Source organism: Ostrea edulis, chromosome 6 (genome assembly GCF_947568905.1).
Source record: "Ostrea edulis chromosome 6, xbOstEdul1.1, whole genome shotgun sequence".
Taxonomy (NCBI): domain Eukaryota; kingdom Metazoa; phylum Mollusca; class Bivalvia; order Ostreida; family Ostreidae; genus Ostrea; species Ostrea edulis.
This window is the reverse complement of record NC_079169.1, coordinates 45,899,062-45,925,081: the sequence shown is the minus strand read 5'-3', so window position 1 is coordinate 45,925,081 and position 26,020 is coordinate 45,899,062. Positions and strand designations below refer to the sequence as shown.

Genomic DNA, 26,020 nt, shown 5'->3' with positions numbered 1-26,020 from the left:
TTACAGTGTTGGGTTATTTTTCACTTTTTGGACTGATTCTTCTCATAGGAGGCATAAATATACTTGTGGTCAACTTTTGAATAATCGTCGTTTTAACTACAATTATTTCGAACATACAATGTAACTTTCTAGAATAACCTTCTAAAAATTGTGTACTTGTGTCTAGCAATTCATAGACTTTCATTAGAACAGAAAGTTAACGAAATTTGTAGGTGAAATGAAGTAACATGATAAAAATATGAATGATGATAAAAAAGGTCAGATGGTAACAAATTGCGCAGAATTTATAAAATGTATTCTAAAAATATCGTAACCAAAAGTATTACTTTTCGACAAGGTTTTTTATGACATGTGTACATGTCGTAGGAAAAGGTTTTTTATTGATCAATTAAATCAGCAATAGTTTCTTATACACGATGTCATATGTAAAAACTGGGCGCCACCAGATAACTGAAAAATTGTTGAGTGTGTCGGAAAACATCAATCAATCAATATATGTAATTATACCGTGATTATGCTGTTTATTCTGTACATATAACAAGTTATTAATATACAGTGTATTTACACTACATCTATTGTACATATTATATATACCGCACACTGAATTTCGAATCAACCGCAATAAGAGGCCCACAGGCCTTATCGGTCACCTGAGTACTAGTGAAAAAATATCACTACTTCCAAAGGTTATGAAATCTAGAAATAATTTCCTGTTCTGAATATCTAAGCTAAATTCTAATGTTCAGCAACAGTATAAAACAAGATGTGTTCTTAAAACTCCACTGCCCTCAAAAGCACATACACTGATGAAAGGCTTTACATAATATAATAGGTGTATTGACATTAAAACATTAAAAGATATAGCTAATTTGGACACATCGTAGAGTCAAAACCTTGGTTGTGAAATTGACAATGTTTCGTACATACTTATCTGATATTCCTAAGTATGCATTTAGATTTTATACAGTATCAGCAAACTTACACATAAATACTATATACTAAGTTTGGCCTCAATGCGGGGTCAGAATCCCTACCCCGCGGATCATCAAATTTACAATTTTTGTAAAAGACTACCTGTTCTTTTTAAATATCTAAGTATCAATAACACTAAAGAGGATGTTATTTAAGTGTTTTACACATAGACACTATATACAAAGTTTGGCCCCATCCTGGGGTCAGAACCCCTACCCCGGGGATCATGAAATTTACAATTTTGATAGAAGCCTTCCTGCTCTACGACACTATGCATTTAATTTTTCTTACATATGTGCGGTTCTAGAGATGAAGATTTTTGAAAATTGGTCAATTTTGAACAGTTTTTGCCCCGCCCCTAAGGTCCCAGGAATCATGAAATTTACAATTTGTCCCCATTCTTCCACAGGTGCTTCATACCAAATTTGAAAGGAATTGGAATGTTAGTCAAGAAGAGGTTACAAATGTCTATTGTTCACACATTTAATAACTGACCATTTTGGCCCCACTGATACCAAAATCCCTACCCCCGGAGATCATGAAATTTACAATTTTGGTAGAGGCCTTTCTGCTCTACACCACTATGCATTTAGATTTTCTTGCACGTGTGCAGTTTTGGAGAAAACGATGTTTGAAAATTGAACAATGTTGGGCAGTTTTTGCCCCGCCCCTTGGGCTCCAGGGGTATTGAGTCCTGAAATTTACATCTTTATGCCCCTCCATGTCCCAAATATGCTTCATACCACATTTGAAAAGAATTGGACTGGTAGTTATCAAGATCGTCTACACGAAGTTAAAAATGTTCAATTAAGGCCAGATGATATAAACAATTTTTTCTACATTTAGCACTGAAGAGTTCCCATGGTAAAAAAAATAGTTTGGTTGGTTTTGGTTTTCTCATTTATAGTTGTTTGGAACTCTTCTGTGTTTTAAGAGCAGGAAGGGGGGTCAGTAAACAATTATGGTGCCAAAATCATTCAGGAGGAAATAATCAGGAAACATTATTGGTAAAAAACGCCATCAAAGGTTACAGAATGCTACGAAAGGTTATGCATTATCCCTTGGACGTAAGCTAGTGAATGTTGATGTGATCGAGGAGAAGTTGACTGAATCAAGAAAAAATTGTTCCTCTGGTGATAATTCACAAGAATGCCTAGGAAATGAAGACACATATCCATCTGATGCATCAGAGAGTGAAGAATCGGAAGAAGAGCATGAGGAGATGATTTGATGGAGAAGTGGGAGACGAGTTGTGGAACTTGGAATTCTAGTGGACAATTTGGAAAAAGGTTGTGCTGCGTGTGGTAGACCACTAGATTTAACAACGCATAAGACATTGTGAGGACGAAACACGGTATGGACTTGGATCATTGCTATATATATATGAGATGTCAGCAGGAAGCATGCAGCCATCTTTCTCCTGTTTCTACTGGGAAACGTCATAATGCAGAAACTAACGTAAAATGGCACATCAAAGAGATCCTTTATTAGGCATTTCTTTATTTTTTCCCGAGATGAATATAGCAAAGTAAAATCAAGATTGACAAAACAAAAACATAAAAAACCTGTAAAATCATAAATGCTATTGTAAATTATTTTCAGAAGTTGTAAAATTTTACTCTTATATTATGGGAGATAACTCTTCTTTGTCTTTAGAAAATCAGCCAATGTGATTTTTACAATTTTGCTTCTACTCAGAAAAGTCACCCCGTATGGTATATGATTTTTAAGTTGATATTACACTTTAAACATTAAGTCAACATATTATGAAGTTTATTTTAATTTGTAAACCTTAACTGATGGTGCAATGTCCATATATGTAATTTTATTGAAGCAGCAATTTATATTTTCCAAGTGTAAAATTTGTAATGCATTAATATTTTACACGTTATGTTGTAAATCTAATATCAGTACACTCTGTTCTCCCTGACAACCATCTTTTTAGGTATAGAAAAGGTAAACAAATGAAGAATAAACTAATTTACCATGCTAAGTATTGTTTTGTACTTTTTTGGAAATACGGAAAATATTTCACTCTCCAAGTCAAAGGGGAAAAGAATTCAAGGAATTATCCACTTTTATAAAAGAATAACATCATATAAAGTCTCTTCGAAAGAAACAAAATTGTTTGTATCATCTGCCCTTAATTAAAGAATCCGCCTGATAGATAAAAACCAAAAAACTGGCTGTAATAACAGTCCATGACTCATTGCAGTGAAACAGACACAAGCAACGTTTACCAATTTATTCATATAACAGCAATGCCACATTCGGGATGTACTGAAATGGACAATATTGGTCGCATGTGAAAATGTTGTGGGGTAACTGGGGAGTCGCCCAGTGAGCCAGTTTAACTTAACTTGTAAGGGGTACACTAGGGGGCCCGAGTAAAACATTCAGTGACCAAACCTGAACGGACGCCAGCGTTCTAAGGAGGTAAGCGAGATCCGCCCTTCTCACCCTGTATCCTGCAGTGCTACCTGGTATGTACATATCATGCTGGACATAAGCCCCTAACATGCATCAGACTGTAGCATCCCTTCACTGATGTGAGGTGGATGTGGCCCCAACCGTCCCCGGTGGTGGCCCCACTATTAGTTTACTTGTTTTAACTTGTACGACTTTTAGTACTGTAAATTGCCCCCTGCATTAGAAGCAGGTGGGGGGGGGGGGGGGGGGGGGGAAACAACCAGGTTTTGGAGCAGAAACAGTCATCACATACCATTACCGACTCCCCAGTTCGGCCACAGACATTGGAACAATGTCCCCCACAAAAAACTTGTAGGATTAAAAAACTGAGTGAAACTCAAAATACAATAAAGAGTTACATGGATAAGAATAAGTCTATTGACCAAACCACAGTACTTAAACCTAGAGTTGCACAAAAATTACAGTAAACACACAATTGACAAACAGCAGCAAGCACGAAATGTTAAATTACTTGTGCCGCGGGTAAGAAAAACCTTGACGCTTGAAAAAAAATATTCCAAGGCCGCTTGAATATTGTTGAGAAATAATTGATTTCCCAGGACCGACATATAGATGAGTGACATCTGTTCGGAACAACTCAATCTCAGTAGCCTTGATGACATGGTCGTGTCTAATGTACAAACCTCTTACCTGGTTAGCCATGAATTTTTATCATGCAACTAGGCCTATATTTTGGGACCAGCATCAAGAGGGCAAAATGCCATTATATCTAGGTACTGAAAACGTGTCGTAGGAGTGCCACCCGCATGAAACGAGCAATATATTAGTATAGGGGGGGGGGGGGGAGCTATAAATATGCCTTAAGGGCAGATGATACAAACATTTTTTTCTTTCGAAGTGGCTTTATATGAAGTCAGTCTTTTATAAAAGTGGACAATTCCTTGAATTCTTTTTCCCTTTGACTTGGAGTGAAATATTTTCTGTATTTCCAAAAAAGTACAAAACAATACTTAGCATGGTAAATTAGTTTATTCTTCATTTGTTTACCTTTTTTATTCCTCAAAAAATGACTTTCAAGGAGAGCAGAGTGTACTGATATTAGATTTACAACATAACATGTAAACTATTATTTACACTCGGAAAATATTAGTTGCTGCTTCAATAAAATTACATATATGGACATTGCACCCTCAGTAAAGGTTTACAAATTAAAATAAACTTCATAATATGTTGACTTAATGTTTAAAGTGTAATATAAACTTAAAGAACATATACCATACGGGGTGAATTTTCTGAGGAGAATCAAAATTGTAATAATGACATTAGCTGATTTTCTCAAGACAAAAAGAGTTATCTCACATAATATAAGAGTAAAATTTACAATTTCTGAAAATAATTTACAATGGCAGTTATGATTTTACTGTTTTTGTCACTCTTGGTTTTCCTTTGCCATTTATCTCTGAAAATAATAAAGATATGCCTCATACAGGATCTCTTTGATGTGCCATTTTACGTTAGTTTCTGCATTACGACGTTTCCTAGTAGAAACAGGAGAAAGACGACTGCATGCTTCCTGTTGACATCTTATATGATATAGCAATGATCCAAGTCCATACCATTTTTCGTCCTCGCAATGTCTTAAATCTAGTGGTCTACCACACGCAGCACAACCTTTCCCCAAATTGTCCACTAGAATTCCAAGTTCCACAACTCATCTCCCACTTCTCCAACAAATCACCTCCTCGTGCTCTTCTTCCGATTCCTCACTCTCTGATGCATCAGATGGATACGTGTCTTCATTTCCTAGGCATTCCTGTGAATTATCACCAGACGAACAATTTTTCTTGATTCATCCAACTTCTCCTCGATCACCACGTTGTTATTGGCATCAACAGTCACTATCTTACGTCCAAGGGATAATGCATAACCTTTCTTAGCATTCTGTAACCTTTGATGACGTTTTTTACTAATAAATCTTCTTGATTTTTTCCTCCTGAATGATTCTGGTGCCATAATTGTTTACATTGTTTACTGACCCCTTTCCTGCTCTTAAAACACAGAAGAGTTCCCAACAACTATAAATGAGAAAACCAAAACCAACCAAAATATTTTTTTTACCATGGGAACTCTTCAGTGCTAAAGGTAGAAAATTTTGTTTATATCATCTGGCCTTAATTGGTAGTGTTGGACAGATAATTTGACAAACTAGGGGTTTGCCGATTTGGTTTGTCTTGGACCCATGTGAAAATACTGACACTTGACCTAGCTGGTTTTGAGAAACTTGTGAAAGCAGCAATGACAAACATTTCCCTGACTGAGCAAACCGTAAAAATGCCAATGAAAAGGCTGCTGAAAAAAGAAGACATGATTCAAAAAGGCGAGCGACATACTGATGTTAAAGCATGAATGATTTTAACAAATAATTGGTACGATATAGAAAGTCTGATATATTTGTTGACGCCTATAGACCGCTTGACACCTTCTAGGGATGAGAAATTTGATTGGTTGTTTATGTACATCAACCATAATTCGCTGTGAATCTTCCCCCCCCCCCACCCCCCAAGACATAGCAGGGCTGGAGGCCTTACGGAGTCGGAATTGCTCGTCATACTTTTGTCAATTTTGTTAACGATTAGCTGCAAACCTTATATTTCGCATGTACTTAAGCATTTCTTGGGCCGTTTGACTATGTTGAAGTACGATGCTCATGTAAATCATGAAGGCTGATGTCCACTGTTCTATGCTCAAAAAGGAGTTAAGTTGGCGCTTGACTACGCATAGCTTGCCATTGACAAGTTGTAAATCCCCGTGGGACTCAAATTGCTCCAATTCCGTAGCGCGTAGCCGATTTGAGTAGGACAGACAGATCAATAAATCCCCCCTTCCATATTTTTTGCTTGAGTTTAAGCGGGACATGACTGCCGATATCATCGCATGTAGATGTAATTTGACAAAGTAAGGGTAAATAGGCCGCTTGGCCCAACAAAAAATTGCAAGACTCACCCGGGTTATCCGGTGTAGTATCGAGTGGGAATCGATGGACCTCTTCAGGGGGTTGTGGCTGCCCCTCTGCAGGGGCTAGTCGATCCGTCCAAGGTGTGGCCGTGTGATTTGGACTTCGTTCCCGGGGTTGAGCTGTTGTCCGACGATTACGTTTCATCCCGACCCCCCTGGCCGGGGATCTCTGGGTCGCCGCTCGTTTTTAGGTGGCATTCCTAATGCAGGAAAAATTGTCAAGAAGCTATGTGTAGGGAATAAATCCAATTTTAAAGGGGAGAAAAAACTTCGGCCACGTGCTTGGTTTCCGCCTCAAATACAAGAACCACGTTGCTGCTTCGGTTGGAAAAAGTGTAATGAATGGGTTCGATCCTGGGAGTACCGAGTGTGACGTAGTGCATACAAATTAACTTGTACCATCTAGCCGCTAAAGTCATGTAGACCCGACCTACAGGGTGTATCAAAATTAATACGGACTATTTGATATAAACTCAAACAATCTCGATTGTTAACGCACAACGACGGACGACAACCAATTGCAATAGGTCCTAAAATATTAGAAATAGTTCCATACTTTAAATAAAAAAGCAATTGAATACATTTCTTGATATAAAAAGTAATTTGTTTAGAAGTTTAAATTTAACATCCAAGCACTTAAACAAAATACCATTGTCACATTATATTTGCTCGCATATAAAGAAGATTTTAGGAGTAACACTTTGACTCTAAAGTCGATGTTCAGATTTTAGGAGTAACACTTTGACTCTAAAGTCGATGTTCGGATTTTAGGAGTAACACTTTGACTCTAAAGTCGATGTTCAGATTTTAGGAGTAACACTTTGACTCTAAAGTCGATGTTCGGATTTTAGGAGTAACACTTTGACTCTAAAGTCGATGATCAGATTTTAGGAGTAACACTTTGACTCTAAAGTCGATGATCAGATTTTAGGAGTAACACTTTGACTCTAAAGTCGATGATCAGATTTTAGGAGTAACACTTTGACTCTAAAGTCGATGTTCGACTTCTAGCTGCATACTATTGCTAAAACATTTCTCTAGCCGCCCACTCGCGACATTTGACAGTATTTTCAATAATTAATGTTGGTTTAATCAGTAACAAAGCAACAAGAGAGAAGCTATATATAGGAAAAACTGCAATAACGAATACTTACCACTAATATATCATTAATGGAAATATATTATGCTTATAAAAGTCAACGTACATGTATAGCATTTACGATACGAACATTTCACAAACATGGTAATGTGCATCGGTAGTCTGCATTTTCTGAACGTACGACAACAATGCAGTATATATTATCTACTTATCAAAACAGTACTGGAAGTCTGTAGTGTGGATATCTTTGTTGTTTTGCATTTACTTGTAATATCCAGAAAAACGAAACAACATTGTCCGTAGCACGATCATTACCTGGTCAAACATTGAACGCGCAGGAACATAGACCTGCTTCCCCATATTCATTATACATATATATGTAATTAAACAATGATAATGCATTGATCATACCATTATTGGATTTGAATAAATACTTAGCCTACGTATAAAATAATAAGTTTAGTAAAACCATTCTCTTACTTTACATATTATGTAAAGATGACGTTATCGATAAAAAGATGGAGATCGACTTACATCTAGGATCAGGAAATTTACAATAATCGTAAAGGACTACCAAGTACGCCTTCTAAACATCTATTTAGTTGCAATTTAGTATCAATAGCATTTATTAATAAAGGTCTTATTTAACTGTTTGACAGTTACACACTATGTATACCAAGTTTTGCCACGCCTCTACCCCGGGAACCATGAAGTTTGCATTTTTTTGTAGAGGTCTTCCTGATCTACATCACTATGGATTTGCTTAGTTTTCATACAGGTGTGTTCCTGATCTACATCACTATGGATTTGCTTAGTTTTCATACAGGTGTGTTCCTGATCTACATCACTATGGATTTGCTTAGTTTTCATACAGGTGTGCAATTGTAGAGATTTTTAATATTGGTCAATGAATGGCAGCTAAGCCATCCTAAAAAGGGGGCGGGGGGCGGGGGGGTGTGTGTGTGTGCAGAAGCCCAGTAATTTACAACTTATGTCACCCTTGTTCCAAAGATGATTCATACCAAAGGACTTAGTGGGTTTGGGGCCAAATTTGGCCCCGTGTTCAAATTAAAAGATATCCCTCAAAGTTCTTTAATAAGGTATATGTTTTTATAAAATTATTATCATATGTCCGTAAGAAGCTTTATTTTCATATAATACATACGTAAATACAGTATAGTTTACGATAATTTTGTGCCATTTTGACGTTACTTTATGCGACGTCATGAACAAGAAGGCTGTATATCATATACCTAGTAGTGTATCAGCCCTGATACACCTATCTTGGCTAGGGTGAGACAGCTGCAAGTAGGTAGGGCTGTCTCGCCCTAAGGGCCGAGATATCTCTGTCTCGGCCCGTTGTCAAGGGGCTGTCTCGCCCTCAAATTTCAAATGGCTATTTCTTCTTTAATCTTTTGAAATCTAACATAACTACATGAAAAAATGATGTTCGACACAATTTTTTTCATATATAATACTTTCTTCCACGACAAAATTTAATTTAAGCAGAAAAATTAAATAAAAACGTTTTTGAAAACAGCGCTAAATTGTAGCGAGTATCTAAGCAAAGGGGGGTAACCCAAGTAACAATTGTTTATTTAGAACAATAACACGTTTAACTTCATTTCAAAACAATCAACGTTCTAGGTGACAGAAAACAGTAGGAGGATTATGGAGGGTGATACTGAAGCATTTTCAGAAATCCCCGGTCCTAATGGAGATAAAATGTTAATTTACAGCAATTTTGATGTAGAAAACTGTTTTAAAACGATTTCTGAAATCTAAAATCCCGAGGACTTGGCAATAAAACGAGAAAAGTAGAACCATTATCTTCCGACGTATTTCAACGACTTATAGATGCTAAACAGATGGGAAACGGTAAAAAAAACTTACTTCAGTATAAGGTAACATTCCTTAAGCAAAGAAATAGCAGCATCAGATCTGTAAACATTCCCGTTCATACGCCACGTAAACAAAGTTCTACAACTCTTACAAATTATATGAAATATTGAAAACGGGCGAGTTTGGTAAATCCGAAAAAATAAATAAAAATCAGCAATGGAATAAAGCTACAAAACCCAGACTTTAGCATGTTTCACAATGTCAATAGTACTGGAAACGTAACCATTAAAGTAAACTCTCTGAAGGAATGAAATAGTCAAATATCGTTGTACAGTATACCATGTATTTATGTTTGGGTCAATGACCCCCCCCCCCCCCCCAATTTAAAAAAAAATGTTTATCAACTTGTTGTGTTTTAGGTATATGATATAAACAATATCACACTCTAATGTTGATCTCGGACCTGGGATTGGCCCCTCGAGTGATCTCGGCCCTCGCCTTACGGGCTCGGGCCGAGATCAACTCTCGGGGCCAATCCCAGGTCCGAGATCAACATTAGAGTGTGATATTCTATATGTCTTATTATTATTTTTTGGCAAAAATAAAAGTGAATTGATACGTCACGGTATATAATAACGAGAGGGTATGTTATATACAGTGGCAGAAATGGCGAAGGTATGCACAGTGTAACGATACCTTTTGGTACATATCGTCGTCATTCGCGCAACGCTTTGCAACCACGTGTGGGGACTGCACCTTTTTAGGCTGATTCCGGGACCGTTTCGTTGTTGCATAGAGTGTCGTATCAGTGTACTGTGATTATTATTTGAAAAGTTTAATTGACTCACTCCGATTGATTGATTGAATATTGTTTAACGTCCCTCTCGAGAATATTTCACTCATATGGAGACGTCACCACTGTCGGTGAAGGGCTGCAAAATTTAGGCCTATGCTCGGCGCTTATGGCCATTGAGCAGGGAGGGATCTTTATCGTGCTACACCTGCTGTGACACGGGACCTCGGATTTTGCGGTCTCATCCGAAGGACCGTCTCATTTAGTCGCCTCTTACGACAAGTAAGGGGTACTGAGGACCTATTCTAACTCGGATCCCCACGGGATGACTCACTCCGAAAGTTTTCATGAATTCATGATTTGTAAATGATTCAAATGTGGCGTATGCTACGATTTGAATGACGAATTTGTGTAACGGTATTTAGTAATTGTATAGTAACTCATATTCAATTAATTTTTTATCATTCAGCACATGTTTGTGTCTTTACATTTGGATATTGTTTAAATATGAATTAAATGAATATCAGTTGTATGTATGGTGAGTGGGTACATGAAACTATACTTATGTGTATATATACACCATGTTCAAATTCCCCCAAGAACACTAAAGGTGTATTCAGCGAAGACACTAAACAATGCTACATTGGATATAGTGAAAATAACATGAAATTCATTCAAAGTAATGTGAGAAGAAATATTAAAATGTCTTGAAAAAAACCCAAAAAACATTACATTGGGATTAAGAATGTACTGCACACGTATTCAACACTATCACAATGAAAAGAATAACTAAAAATAATCTTGCGGGATTTTAAGATTCAAGATTTTAGCAAATGCATGTGTATCTATTTAAAAATATATGATAAATACTTCTTTATATACAACACATCTTTCAATGCATTGGTATTTACGCAATTGTAACAGTTTGAATTATAAATCAGTATTATCGTCTCAAACCGCGTCCGATGTCCGCATGGGAGAGGATAGTACCCCCCCCCCCCCCCACACACACACACACAAACACACCGCTTGCTACATGCCTGATTTAGTCCTTTTCGGTCAGTTTCTAATAATGAATGAAGTAGTGACAGTTTAAATTGTACAAAAGTAAATTGTTTTTTATGACAATTCACTGCCGTATATAATACAGTCAGTCAAAGGTTTGTATTATCCAGCAGTTTGTTGTCATTAACTAGTGAAAGGTTTAAATTATAATCTAAACTTTTAATCCTACATGTAGAGTATTGTTTATGGTTTTACATCGTATTGGTATTATTTCAGCCATTTTACGGCAGTATATTATATATATAATAAAAAATGACTATAAAGAAAATTAATCACCGGTAATAATGTAAATTGAAAATGGAAGAAGGATATTAAACAATGTTCCAGTTTCATGATATCAATAATGTGATCTAGTTCTGTCCTTATTGCTTAGCGCACATGTAATAACTTCTATTCCAGGCCGGGGTGGTGTTCCGGTGACCCCACTTTAGATCCGCGCATGATTTAGATATGCGATGTATTTTGCACACGCCAATATAAATGTTACGTCAACGGCGGATGGATGTAACGGTCTCCCTGTGCGTGAAAATCGTGCTCTACTACTTGAGCAACAATTTATCCGTGTATAACACAAAACGATGTATGATACAGGCACATAAAATAGGGCCTGGGGGTGCTTTCTTAACAACGTATATTTTTGTAGTAAAGATATATTTGGTGACTTCCCTATGCCACTTTTTAAAAAGTAATAGTGAATGGTAAGGTAAGAATGCAGTTTCGAAGTAGTACTAATAGAAGTTATGAAATGGATTCATGTATAGAAGGGAGCAACCCCCACCCCCACCCCCGGAATGAAGAACTAGAAGTTAGGGAAAACGTAAACTTTAATCAATATTATATTTAATGAAAATATATTTGATGTATGTCAACCCTAACCCTCCCCCACCCCACAAATTAGGATTTTGAAGAACATGTTGGCTTTTTGTTTCACTGAATTTTACAAGTATTATTTTTAGACATAGTGAAGTCAACTTCTCCGGCTCCCCGCCTCCCCTTGAAAAAACGTTCCTACATGTCTGTAATAAAATAGGTACTATACTAATATTCACGAAAGGGTAACACGTTACGAATCCTGGGGTAATTAAAAAATTATAACAATACAAATGCTGCAGATATAGGCCTAGGCCTAAATATAGTCGTCTAGCACTACGACATATGCACTGTAAAATTAAATAAAAAGTAGATAAGAATTACATTGAAATAGCTCTACTTTAAATAAAAAATAAATTTAAATATTTGTTGTTTCCACTAGTACACTCTACCGGCTGAGGTAACGTAGTATGTAAGTATGTAAGTTGACAAAATGATCTATCAACCCATTATGACATCACTTTTGAAAAGTGACGTATATATACCGAAATACATGTATAAATCGGCCTCATGCTTACACATAAATGTTTCATGTGTGAAAATTTTAAAGTGGTGATATTATGCGGACCTATTCAAATATCTTCAAAAGTGGTTAAATTTTATGAAATTTTCCGGAAATTTGTGTTCCGTACGTATTTCGACCACGTCAATGTAGTAGAAATGTGACACATTTTCAAAGTTTCGGTTTTATTTTTGAGACAAGTGTATCTCCGTCAGTATTTTGCAATGTAGAAGTTTGATTCAACATGTACTTCGTTTTTGAATAATTCAGGGGGCCAAATATGATACCAAACGAACTTAGTTCTTTGAAAACGAAATGGAATGGTAGCTATCAAGAAGTTTAAAATGTTCAATTGTTAACGCATTTAATCACTGGCCATTTTGGTCCCCTTGAACTCACGAAATTTACAATATTGGTGAAGGACTGCAGTACCTATGCTTTCAAAATTTTCCATTTAGCTTCAAATTAGTATCAATAGCACTAAAGAAGATGTTATCTAAGTGTTTTACACATAAACACTATAAACTAAGTTTGGCCCCACCCTGGGGTCAAAACCCCTACCCCGTGGATCATGAAATTTACAATTTTTAAGGGCCTTTGATACTCTGCATCACTATGCATTTAGTTTTCCTTAGACGTGCAGTTGTAGAAAAAAATAATTTTGAAAGTTATCACTTTTTGGCAGTTTTTGTCCCGCTCCTACGGCTCCACATCTTCACAAGTCAAGAGTTGTTGATTCGTTACCTCGCACTAACCCTTGACATCAGTCGCTATATAAAGTTTGGGCTCGTTCTGATTGTTTCCACAAAAGAGTGGGAACCAATGGGAATGCGGTTCTATTCATAGCAACACGGTGCAAGAAATGCAAATAAAAACACGTGTATTGATACCTACAGTTATGGTTATTCTAATCGTTTATATTAAGCAATATTGTCTTAAGCAAAACGGTTTCCAAACTTGATCTACTATCAATAAACGTATTTAGTGGTGTAAATATTACAATTGCGCGTGTTTGTCAATACAGCAGTCATTTGTACCCATGTACACCATATCAAGATGCAATGATTTCATTGGATCTTTTATTTATCGTGGATTGCGTAATGGTCTAATGAGCCCAACTTTTATATAGCAACTGATGGCAAGGGTTAGTGCGAGGTAACGAATCAATAACCCTTGACTTGCGAAGATGAATGCTACAATGGTGCAGGAGTCCTGAAATTTACAATTCATATCCCCCTTGTCCCAAAGAAGTTTCATACCAAATTTGAAAAGAATTGGAATAGTAGAAACGAAACGGAATCTATGGCAGTTACATGAACAAGAAGTTAAAATTGTTGAATTGTTAATCGCACAACGATGGACGCTGGCTGATTGCAGCTAAAAAGCTGAAAATCATCAATATTTTGTCACCAAAAGAATATTGTTGTGGAGAAAATGAATTCATGAACTGTACACAAAATCAAAGCCAGTTATGAATGCATGGAGTTTATTTGTGTCTTGCCATGACCGTCGTTGTACTGTTCTAACCCCACAACTTTTGGATTATAGCGACTGTGGTATAAAGCTCTAGTATACTGAGCGAGATCATTGGAAAACTACGATTAGATACGTATGTTATTCATATTTGAATAAACGTGTTTCATAAAGACAAACGCAATTTATACATCCTTTTATTATCCCAAAGGTTCAAGGATGTCGTGCTTTTGCATTTATTATTATTCATTGATCTTCACTTGTCAACTCTAACTCTATGTTAACCCATCTGAAGTGGGTATTATATCACACACTAGTATATTAGTGCACTGGACTCCTTTAGCCAAAAGAAAATGAATGGAAACAACAAAGTTGTTCCATTATTCAGTATTAATGTTGATAGTGACCAAAATTATCAAAGATATGCATCTCGTCGTAAGTCGTCTGTTGTGCGGGAAATATCCGATAGAATACACTCTGTACTAAACCGAGAAGAGGACGAAATTGACGCGTCATTAGATGGAAAATTTCGTCTCAAAGAACAGATTAACGTCAGAGATGTCATTGCAAGCAACGGTCATCCGACCTTGGAAGCAAATCATTATCAAAGAAGAGGGAGTTCCTTGGCAGAAAGGTAAAACTTGAGAGAGATAATGGAATAGTGTTATTCATTATTTCCTTCTTTCAATAAACAAATATCTGTATTATATATATATATATATATATATAAAAAGTCTAATATCTATTCTATTAATCATAAACGTCACTGTACTTCCCGGAGAGGCAATATGTGGAATGGAAGGCAAGAGGGATGCGTCAAAAATGTGGTTTTGGTCCCTAATACCAGATATGCTTACAGTTTCTGAAACGTTCTACTTTACCAATTTTCCGTTCGTTCACCGTTCGCTCATCATGTGTTCTCCATGCGTTCACCGTGCGCTCTCCGTTGACAGTTTTGCGTTCACTGTGTGCTCACTGTTCATTCTTTGCATTGTCATTCGGAACACCAAAGTGAAAGGATCAATTTTCATAGCAAGGCGAAAATGAAAAAGGAAAGTGTGCGTAAGAGTAGAAGGAAACTTTCTTATCATATCAGAAATTTAATTTTAAAAGTACAAAACTTCTGGAATATCAACTGAAAATTCAAGGAAATCTGCATATCACCCTACAGATCAAAGATTAGAATAAATCAATTTCATTGTTACAGAACATTACTATTGTTAATAACATTTACGATCATTTCATGAGAAATATACATTCAGTACAAAAATGCAATTAGCATATGCTTTGGTTAGACTGAATATAGTAAAACAGGGAGTCCCAGAATCGGTTTTGTTTCATTATTTATTCATTTATATATATTTCCTACCTGATTATAAAATAAGTACAATCCAAGGGAAAAATCCAAAGCATTCTTAATAATTGAAAAGTGATAACGCCTGACCACTGTTTAAGATAATTATTACTGCATCCGATGCGGTGAGTTTCTACTAAGTTATTCTTCCCTTGTAAGATATGGTACACAATAGGTGTAAATTTTATGCGAATATGATAGTTTGAAATTCAAAAATACTCGCAAAGAAAGTGAAAATTGGATTATCCCGGGAAAACCCCCGCAATAATATGTAAAATGTCACTTCTGTGTGTTTGCTGAAAGTACTATCTCGTAATATTCCGTCTCATGAAAATTGAATTAAACACTTAAAAAAAACATTTATCTAAAACATATATGTAAAAAAAAAAGTTTTAAAGGATTTATTTGAACCTATCTTTGTTTTAGATGATGTAGAACGCCTAAGGTATAATATATCCCGAGCGAATATCGAAACACCTCTACAATGTATTTGATTTGGATTGGATGAAAAATTTACTGATGTTTTAAAAACCAGCGTACATTGTGAAAAATAATCAAAATACATTTTTGTAAAGAATCATTAATATAACATTTTTGTATAATATCATCAACAAAAGTACGGCATACGGTACAACATACGCCCGTGGGACAGTGAAATTCAACCTCTGAGCATATTATGCACTCTGAATTTATATCACACACATTCTGAATTGAAAGCTACTTTTAGCCTTCAAGTACATGCAGGTCATGGTGCCCCAATCCAGCTGAAATGCAAACTAAACTTGTATTCCCCAGAGAGAAAGCTTGTTACAAAATTTCAGGGCAACATCTGTATTTGTAACAAAAATGTCCGAATACTGTTTGACTTTTAGCCGTAAAGTAGGTCACGGAGTACCAATCAAGCTGAAATTCAAACTCACTCTTATGCTTCTTGAGGAAGAAATTCTAACCAAATTTCAACGCTGTATATTCATTCGTTACGGAAAAAATCCGGAAAACATGATATTGGACTGACACTGAAATGCAAAATGAACTTTTAGTCTTCGGAGAGGAAGCTTGTGACCAAATTTCAGGTCGATATGTGTATCCGTAATGAAAAAAAAATCCGGAAAAACGTTTGACCTACTTTCAGTCCTAAAGTAGGTCACAGACGGACGGACTAATCCAGCTGAAGTCTGTCAGTATAATAATAATAATATACAAGAGCTTAAGGTATTTATTCTTTTATCATCTTAACGCAATGTTTTGTGTGTGGGTTTCATTCCCCCCCCCCTTTTTTTTTTTTATTAAAGCGTTACATTACCGGGAGAAAGCAGGAAACCTCCCGTGGAAATCAGGAAATGGTTTGTGGTGGTCAGCAGTTTCGTTAATATGGTCATTACTGGCGGTTTTCCGTTCAATATGTCCGTCCTGTTTGTGGAGTTTTTACGAGCTTTTGGGAGAAGCAAAGCAGAAACGTCATTGGTACAGTCTGTATGTACAGGATCCTTTTTCATTGGAGGTAAAACTTGAATCTGTATCAATTTCCAGAAACTTTGAATAGTAATTTGACTTAGAGCTTGGTTCAAAGAGAAGGTTCTATATTAACTTTCACTTTTTAGGTCACATGAGTCACTCATTGCAATTTTTAGGTCACCTGAGACACTATTGCAATTGGTCTGCTTCCGTCGTCGTGCGTCAACAATTGAACATTTTTAACTTCTTGATGACTAACATTCCAATTCTTTTTCAAATTTGGTATGAAGCATCATTGGGACAAGGGGAATATAAATTGTAAATTTCAGGACTCCTGCACCCACCCCTGGTACCTGAGTGGAGGGGCAAAAACTGTCAAAAATTGACCAATTTTCAAAAATGTTCTTCCATACAACTGCACATATGTAAAAACAAGATCGAGGCCCACAGGTCTTATCGTTCACCTGAGTACTACATGTAGTTAAAAATATCACTACTCCCAAGGGCTATGAAATCAAGAAAAAAATTCCTGTCCTGAATATCTGAGCTAAATTCTAATGTTCAGCAACAGTACAAAACAAGATGTGTTCTTACTTCTTCACTGCCCTCAAAAGTGCATACACTGATGAAAGGCTTTACATAATATAATATGCTCATTGACATTAAAAGATATTACTAATTTGGACCCATCCTAGAGTCAAAATTCTGGGTTGTCAAATTCATCATTTTGTGTACATCCTTTTTTGCTATTCCTAAGTATGCATTTAGATTTTATACAGTATCAGTAAACTCAAATACATGTAAGTCCTTCAAATCATTATCATAATTTTGACACTACCCTGAAACCAAAGTTAACCCTTACCCCTGTGATCATGGCATTTACAAATTAAGTAAAAGTCTACTTACTCCTTCTAAATATCCATTTTGTTTCAATAGCACTAAAGAAGATGTTATTTAAATGATTTACAAATAAACACTGCATATTAAGTTTGGCCTCACCCTGGGGTTAGAACCCCTACATCAGGGATCATCAAATTTACAATTTTGGTAGAGGTCTTCCTGCTCTACATCGATGTGCATTAGTTTTTCTTACACATGTGCGGCTGTAGAAAAGAAGGTTTTTAAAAACTGGTCAATTTTGGGCAGTATTCCCCGCCTCTATGTCCCCAGGGGTGCAGGAATCTTGAAATTTACAATGTACGTCCCCCTTGTTCAGTAGATGCTTCATACCAAATTTCAAAAGAAATTGAATTGTAGTTATCAAGAAGTTAAACATTTCTATTGTTCACACATATAATAACTGACCATTTTGGTCCCACCTTAATACCAAAACCCCTACCCCCTTTGATCATCAACTTTACAATTTTGGAAAAGGACTACCTGCTCTTTCTAAATATCCATTTAGTTTCAGTTTAGTATCAATAGCACTAAAGAAGATGTTACTTCAGGGTGGACACATAAGTGCCCCCCGTGTATAGTCTGTTTCAATAACTATCAGCCTGAATAAAATAATATCTATTCTGGCAAAACATTATTGTGTAACAATTTACATTATAAAAATAAAAGGATGTTCCATAACTAGATTATTTATCACATTTGGATTTAAGTATAATAAATATTAAATACATGTATATCACAGAAATTTCACACAGACCAGGTTTACCAAAGCTCACAAAAGTTATATCATTTACTATAAGCATAAGAAAGACAAAATGCATAATAATTTTGTATACTTTGGGAATATGCGATGCATCAAAAACAATATAAGAGATGAACAATATAAAACCACTTTATCTATATATAAACAGGCCGTCTTCCTTTAGCAGTCATTTAAAGATGTAGTTTTACCGCCATTAAAACTGTCCTTATAACAAATGACTTTGATGTTAACAGGGAGCGAGTTTCAATCTAAGATGCCCTTGTATGTAATAAAAGTTTGATATGTTATATGCCCCAACCCTAGGAACCTGAAAATTCATATTTGAAACCCACCCACCCCCACCCCATCTTCTGATGTAAAATGTTGATTTAAACATAAACAGGAGCAAGTCCTTGAAATATATTGAAAACATGATTCAGTCTAAGCTGATTTTCTCTCTCAGATACAGGTAGCATAATTAAAGAATTACAAATATTCCAAGTAATATGGTTCCTGTGTCCTGGGTTCCAGATTGAGAATAAATCTAATAGTCTCATTCTGCAAGATCTGCAGCTTTTTTTGTATGTTTGCAAAGGACCTTCAGACCAGGATGACCACCAATAATCAGAGTAACACTGGATCAATTAAAGCAGAGGCGAGGGTTGACCTCGGCCTTTTATCTAACCATCTACCTATTCTTTGCAACATATCAGCCCTTTTGTCATAATTTTATACACAATTCTAGCACTAGCATTATCTGTATAGCACTTGCTAGTTTGATAGGGTTAATAAAATCATTGGACACAATTGAAAAGAAAAAACTTATTTCAAAAATCTGTCCAAACCACAACCTGGTTTTAGGCCAGAAAAAGCCGACAGTTCGTTGATGTTTTCTCGAGATGTTAAAAGAAATTCTTGATGCAGCATCTTTCAAATAAGATATACACCAAGGACTTTATAACATTGCACAATGCAACATCCAATGCTAGAGACGTTACCTTTACTCTTTTAGTTCTAGTTTCGTACATTTACATCTTGTTACATTTTAAAGTTGTATGGTCTGAATTACGACAATTTTTTTTCTCCATCTTGTAAAAACGCTATTAAATCATCGCACGTACATGTATGTAGTTATGAGGCTGTATGACATGTCATACATTATTTCACCTGTTTTAACCAAAATTATGATTTTAAATCGGTGTTTACAAACAACCGCGTCACTCTGCCATTACAAGTGACAGTCGCGTGACCAGTTCAAACTTTCAAATCATCGGTGGTCTTATCTGTGTAAAGCTGTGTATTTTGTTACAACAGTATCGTGCCATAAGATTAATAGAAATAAAAAAAAATCAATTACCTCTTAGTAATTCGTTGTTTTACGCTCTTTCAACCTTAAAATTAGACAGTTGCGTAGTTGTAATTAAAAGATTTATATAGCGCCCTATCAACATTAGTTCGAACGAACGAAATCATCAAAAGCTGCGAGTTTTCGGGTCGTATGGGGCTTTAAGGAATATTTGGACACAAGTATAGTAGGAAAATATGTTAGGAATTTTTAAATATTAAATCTATGAGACAACAACACAAGAATAAATTGATATCAGGCCTAAACCGTGCGCAGCTTTTTGTGCGCCGTAAATCGAAGGTTTATATGAGGGGTGGATCTGTAGCTCTCTGTTCCGTCACAATATTTTTTCAGTGAGCTACAGTTCTGCAGCTACAAAATGAATAAGACAAACGCCGCAATTCATCAGATGAGTGTTGGAGGTGAAAAATCTGATTGACTATTGATGTACAAACAATATCGTTTTTCGTACAATTTTTTTTAAGGTTTTGTGACTGGTACCTTTGTTTTAAAATTTGGAACAAGGATATGCGGGTGCTGTGGTGCTCTGTTATCAGCGATCGGAATTGGTGTTTGTTTCCTAGCGACAGGTCTGGAGTTCCTGATTATTTTCATAGGGGTCATGGCAGGTTAGAAATCCTGATTTTAAATCAGCATTTAGATAAAATATTTTTATATAAAGTGAATTACAATCTATTGCTGTTATATTATCTATTTTCATCCATAGGTATTGGATTCTCTCTTAATGTCATTAGTGCATCTACGAGTATATCCCAAAACTTCTCCGGAAGGGAAAAAGTGATAATTCTGTCAATTGTTTCCACTGGCTCGGGTATCGGGGGATTGAGCTTCCCTTTGATCCTTCAGTATTTTACGGACAGGTACAGTTGGAGAGGTTGTCTTCTGATCATTGCTGGAGTGGTATTAAACCAGTTTGCTTGTGGACTCATGTCTGGACCAAGCTGCGGTGTTCTGACGTCGAAGAGCTCAATTCCTCAAAAGAATCAGGAAGACATCGATGAAAACAACGAACCCAGACATGGTTGCTTTTCTAGGTTTCAAACTTTATTGAAGAACAAGGTGTTCTTATTGTTTTGTTTTGCCATAGCATTTGCGTTGGCAGCATTCAATTCCTTTTTAATTTTCTTCATTGACTACTTTGAAGAGAAAGGTTTCGATAGATCTTCTGTGGTGTGGTTATACACTGGAATGAATATCATAAGCACAATATTCCGATTTATTCCTGGTTTTATGGCACAGAGTCCAAAAATCCCAAAGCTAGCAATACCAGCTATGTATTCAGCGTTCGGATTTTGCAGTCTTGCCCTTCTTCCCTTCGTAACTTCATATATACTTAATGCTATCGTGATTGGATGTTATGGTGTAGCGCTTGGTGGAGTGGTCACAGTTATGTCCATTACCACTATGGAGCTGGTAGGGGATGAAAATTATCCTACCGCTTATGGAATGGTTTTAGCCACTGTCGGGATAGTAAATACTGCTGGTGCTCCCATATCAGGTAAATGTTTGGTTTTTTATCAATCGAATTAAAAATTGTTGAGTGTGGCAGAAAACATCAATCGATCAAAAAATCCTTCATTAGGCATCACGGTCTTAACTAACTTCAGAAGTATAATGATGCACCAGATGCGCATTTCGACAAACAATGTCCCTTCAGTGATGCTCAACCGAAATGTTTGAAATCCAAAATAACAATGAAGTTTTAGAGCTACTTTAGGGGGAAACAGTGTGCCAAAAAAGTGGAGTCAAATTCGTCTAAGGATAAGAGTATGCGTGAGGGAGATCATTCTTAATTTTGAAATGAATTTCAAAATTTTGTAACAGCAATTAAATATACATCCGTATTTTCAAGCAAGTAACGAGGTACTTAGGTACTGGGCTGTAGAGACCCTCGGGGACTAACAGTCTACCAGCAGAGGCCTCAACCCAGGGGTCATAATGTAAAACTTATACGATACCATAGAGAAATATAATCAGCAACTGAAAAATAAGTGTCCCTGATAATGGCGTTTAGTATTTGATATATCCTAATGATTGATGAACATGTCCTAATAACTAACTGACATGTCCTAATCAACTAACTGGTATGTTATGGTAAAATAATGTTATTTCCTGATCATTAGTCCATATGTTCTGAGAAACGAACTGCTATGTCCTTATCTCCTACTTTGGAAAACATGACTGTACTAACATGGCTTCGACTTGTAAACCTGTTTTACCTCAACTAGTTAAACAGAGGTATGGAACTAAGCTAAGATCCCATACAAACCCGAAATTTCACAGGTCATGTCATACTTCATTGAGGAACTCCGATCATGTGAAGAAGCCAGGGCAATGTGGCAACAATCACATACATATCGAAACTAATATCAGGTCATCCTCACGTTGTATTAAATCGGTTCATTAAATCCTGTCCTCAAAAAATAGATCAGATTAGAACATGTAAATACGTATACTTGGTCCATCAAGACAAAAATATAATAGATGCAATAAATAGAATAATATAATTATAGATGACGGTGTGGAACGTTGATCGATTGTATGTTGTTTAACGTTCAACTCGAGAATTTTTCACTCACGGAGACGTCACTATTGCTGGTGAAGGGCTGCAAAATTTAGGCCTATGCTCGGCGCTTACGGCCTTTGACCAGGGACGGATCTTTATCGAGCAACACCTGCTGTGACACGGGGTCTCGGTTGTTTTTTGTTGTTTGTTTTGTTTCATCCGAAGGACCGCCCCATTTAGTCGCCTCTTAGGACAAGCAAGGGGTACTGAGGACCTACTGAGTATTCTAACCCGGATCCCCACGGGATAGGATCAGGTCCATGATGTGAGTGTTGTTAACACGATTGCATATAACTCTACAATAAATCAAGTAGCGATACGCCAGTCACCATATTTTGATGCATTTTGCCGTCATTATGCCGAATTCCTAACAGCCGGCGAGGGAAAATATGATTAAGGCATCCTTAGCCAAAAGACTGGGTTTACCGGAGTACCATTCAGCCGACACAACAAGTTGATGGTTCCTCCCCTCTACATATGGTAGGTGAGACGCACATTAATATCACACATAACGATCAGAATCTCCTGTTCAAGTTTTCGAAAACTAGGGAAGTAACGTTCTTGCTGAAATACCCTTAATGGTTGTGATAAGCACTGGGTACACTTACACTTGTGGACAGAACAGTGGCAATCCTCGCGTCACTGTAGATCGTCAGATCCAGGTCCTCAGGGCTCCAATTTCGGAAACAACTACTACCTGGCCCGGTGAAGTTTTGGAGATCAAGATTCCAGAGGAGTTCTTATCATCATGCGAAGAGGTTTTCTCCTTTAAACTGATTGAGGGCAACCAAGAACAGCAATGGATAGGTCCAGCATTATCAAATAATGTAGCTGGTTGCATTCAAATTGCAAATTTAACTTCGGAACCTAAAACAACAAAGCGTAATCATGGTAATGTCCGCCTTGGAATGGATAGGGAAACCTTGGCACCGGACGTCAAAAGTGATAGTGAAGTTTTCAATCCTTGGTTTAAAGAGACCAATGAAGCGGCTGGTCCATTCAAGTTCACTGTAAACATGGGTCCAGTGTAGTCACCTCAGAGGATTCCGATAGGTTGGTTACCACAATACCCGAAGAAAAACCTCGACATGTTGCAGGACAAGATTGTTGATCTTGATGCAGTGGGTGTTTTTGTAAACCAGGGGACATAAATGTTAATGCCGAGACTTTTAACTGCCTTTACTGACGTTGGCAAATACACAAAGTTTCAACCTTCCTTAATGCTAGATTACGGAAAATCGCTCGGTTAAGGTACATTTTTATCTATGACTTCAAAAAAATATTCTATCGGATTCCATTGTTACATGACTCAGTGAAATATTGTGGGATCGTAACTCCTTAATGTGGCGTTCGCGTGTATGTTCAAACAGCAATGGGCATCCCAGGCTCGGAGATAGTCTTAGATGAACTTACCTGCCGCCCACGATGTCATACATCCTTATTTCTCAATTGGGGATCAAGGTTCCCTCACTTGTAATTGCAACAAGTCTTGTGCTAGAGGCAGATATCTAATCGTTGCATACGATGGTCCATGGAGTCCCATACTGAAATTTACCGGATCCCAACTGTGCCGTACATCATATCGGGTAAAGGGTTCTGAATTGTATAAAGTGCCTACTGTACCATATTAAATCTGACCGCTACGTAAGTCAACTTTGGAAGATGAAGCAGACGAGGAAGAACATCAGTTTACACAACATCATCAACTACCTTATCCGTGTGTTCCGCCTACTCCTCCAACAATAAATACCGCCTGTTACACAACCCTTAGAGGTGGAGGATTATACTGTTGATGGTGAACCAGATTCTCCAAATATGGACTCGTCCTACCGTTGTACCTTCCAGGCCCTCTCGGGAGCGCAAACCGCGGAAATTGTATTTTTTGTAATTTATTGTGTAAATCGGATATGCCATATATCCGGAGTTGGTTTTATCTTATTTTGCTACTCTTCCATTAATAAACTTTGCACTTGTATTGTGACTTATGCTTTCCTGTTACTGGTGATGAGATTGATCACTGTTCGTTATCTTCACCTTTTCAATTAATGGGGCATTAGCTGTGAAAGTGATGACCACCTTTTCTACTCGAAATCTTTCAATGGCATAGGAATATATATCAATGACTAATAAAAACTTTTAATCTATACAAAAACAAGAGAAACCTAATAAAACTACGTTAGATAACCGCTTTTAGTGTAAAGAAATATATAAGGAAGAATTATTGTCTTGCAAGACAATAATTATTTAAAATCCGAAATTATGTATTCATAAGCCTACTTTGAGGTTAAAAAGAGTTTGAAATAATTAAATACTGGTGTTATTACTGAAATATTTGATATAGAGCAATTTTCATTGAATTCAATTTATGGTGACAAAATGATAGCTAAGGAATGCCCCTTTAATGAATTAATTAGAGCTCAAAATATACGTGTAAAACATGACACTGTTAACAAATGTCTCCAATGGATTCTTTTTTCTATCATTATTTTTCCTACACGGTAGTGTTGGTAGACAAAGGGTTCCGATATGGAATATCGGAATCATTATCTCGTCTCCGATTCCATCGCGAATTTTATATTCAGTATGCCCTACGAGATGTCGCTTTCTGTGTTAACTTTGGCAACCCTTCCAGTAAACAAGCACAAATAATATACAATATAATGTAGAATATGGAATAATGAATAAAAGTAACGTCTTTTGCACAGGTTACATTAGAGACATCTCTGGATCTTACAAGTACAGCGTACTATCGGCCGCCGGAAGTGAACTTATTGCGAGTATAGTATTCACCATAACAGCCATATACCATAAACGGAATAGTACAGACCCATTGTCCAGATTCAACAGAGAAATAGAAATCCAAGCAAGGCGGAAATCCAAAAGACGATCCAGTATTCTACCGTGGAGGCGGAGCGTTGACCTGGGACTTGCCTTGTGATCTCGGTCAACGGCTCTCTAAATACGAAGACGGCAAACAAATTGGTTAGAGAGTATGGAAAAATAAAATTTCTACTTTTTCTGATTGATTCATACTGGTGCGTTTATGTGACATTGTTAAATAGTTGGTTTTTTTTTTTTTTATTATTTCCTAGAGCAAATTAGAATAAGTTTTACAAATTGTTGATCCGTTTACAACAATTATCATCCTGTAAACTACGATTATTACGTATACATGTGTAGCCAGGTATATTTGAAAACTCTTTTAAAACATAAATTTCGATGATTTTGTTTTGTTGAATGCTATTGCATATACACAGTAACAATTTCCACATCGCATATATACATGTACATGTACTTCCACCTGCACTCTAAATATCTTTTGGTAAAGATGAATCCTAAGAATCGAAATATTTATAACATCAGGTGCCAACTTTTCATTAAGCAAGCGTATTTTTGCACAGTATCTTTAAAAGAAAGACATTTTAATAAGCATTAAAGTGGGGGTGGTCACGTGATCAAATCCGGTTTAGAATTTTCATCATTTTTACCAAAGGTTGTTTCTTGTAGTCATTATTATGAAAGATCGTGCTGTATCAAAATGTGCATCCCGTGGGGATTCGAGTTAGAATAGAAAAGGTT

General features: G+C 36.5%; 1 protein-coding gene across 1 annotated transcript; it reads left to right on the top strand.

Moving 5' to 3' along the window:
- The first annotated feature begins 14,414 nt into the window (after positions 1-14,414).
- Positions 14,415-25,785, top strand: LOC130046803 (monocarboxylate transporter 13-like). The gene is made up of 5 exons (XM_056139762.1): positions 14,415-14,695; positions 16,708-16,916; positions 20,340-20,483; positions 20,582-21,373; positions 25,147-25,785. Exons 1-5 carry the CDS (start codon positions 14,415-14,417, stop codon positions 25,377-25,379), a joined length of 1,659 nt encoding a protein of 552 aa, XP_055995737.1. The 3' UTR covers positions 25,380-25,785.
- The last annotated feature ends 235 nt before the right edge of the window (positions 25,786-26,020 follow it).